General features: G+C 44.5%; 1 protein-coding gene across 1 annotated transcript; it reads right to left on the bottom strand.

Moving 5' to 3' along the window:
* LOC104704421 (3-ketoacyl-CoA synthase 12-like) lies at positions 1-885 on the bottom strand (the record flags this gene model as incomplete). The annotated part of the gene is made up of 1 exon (XM_010420514.1): positions 1-885. A coding segment is annotated over exon 1 (885 nt), but the record flags the coding sequence as incomplete, so codon positions are not given.

Genomic DNA, 885 nt, shown 5'->3' with positions numbered 1-885 from the left:
CCCAACCGTTAGATCTCTTACAACTTCCCAAACGCAGCTATTACACTTGAAACCAGCTCCAAAGCTTATCATAAATACTCTATCTCCTCTCTTCAACCTCTTCTTGGCTTCCATGTAAGCCAACACATACCACAAACTACTCGCTGAAGTATTTCCAAACCGATGGAGAGTCATCCTCGCCGGTTCAATGTCATACTCGGTCAAATCCAAGCTATGTTTAATCCCATCAATCACAGCTTTTCCACCGGTATGGATGCAAAAATGTTCGATCCCGGTCTTGAAGTTGATCCCTGCCTTCAATGGAGTCCCTGATGGGAGATTCGTGGAGCCTTTACTAGGGTTTTGACGAATCTTGATTTTCTTGATGAGAAGTTTCAACATGAACCTCAAGAGCTCGGTTACGGGAAGAATCTTGGGTGTTATAATCTTGAGATTGTCTACAAAAGCCCGAGTTGCGGCTTTCGGTAGATTCTTCCCCAAGTAAAACCCTACACGGCCTTGTTCATCCTCGGATTGGACACAGCAGTTGTAAGACTCCTCTCTAGCTCCATGGTGAGTCCGTACCATACACTTGAGCTTAAACATTGCTCTCTTTCTCAAGCTACGTTTGTTAGTCAAGAGAATAGCACAACCACCGGATCGGAACAAGCAGTTGGCTAAGATCATCGAACGGTTGTTTCCGCTATACCAATTAGGGCTCAAAGACTCGGAGGTGGCAACAAGAGCTAACTTGTTTGAGTAGGTCTTGAAAATGTTCTTGACAATGTCTACGGAGATTAGACTCGCGCTACACCCCATCCCCGTCAAGTTGAAGACTTTGACATCGTCCCTCATCTTGTAATGGTTTATAATTCTTGAAGCTAAAGAAGGTGTTGAAGAGAGCAT

This window comes from Camelina sativa, chromosome 7 (assembly GCF_000633955.1).
Source record: "Camelina sativa cultivar DH55 chromosome 7, Cs, whole genome shotgun sequence".
Lineage (NCBI taxonomy): Eukaryota > Viridiplantae > Streptophyta > Magnoliopsida > Brassicales > Brassicaceae > Camelina > Camelina sativa.
Note: the sequence above shows the minus strand (reverse complement) of the source record. Positions and strands in the feature narration are given on the sequence as shown.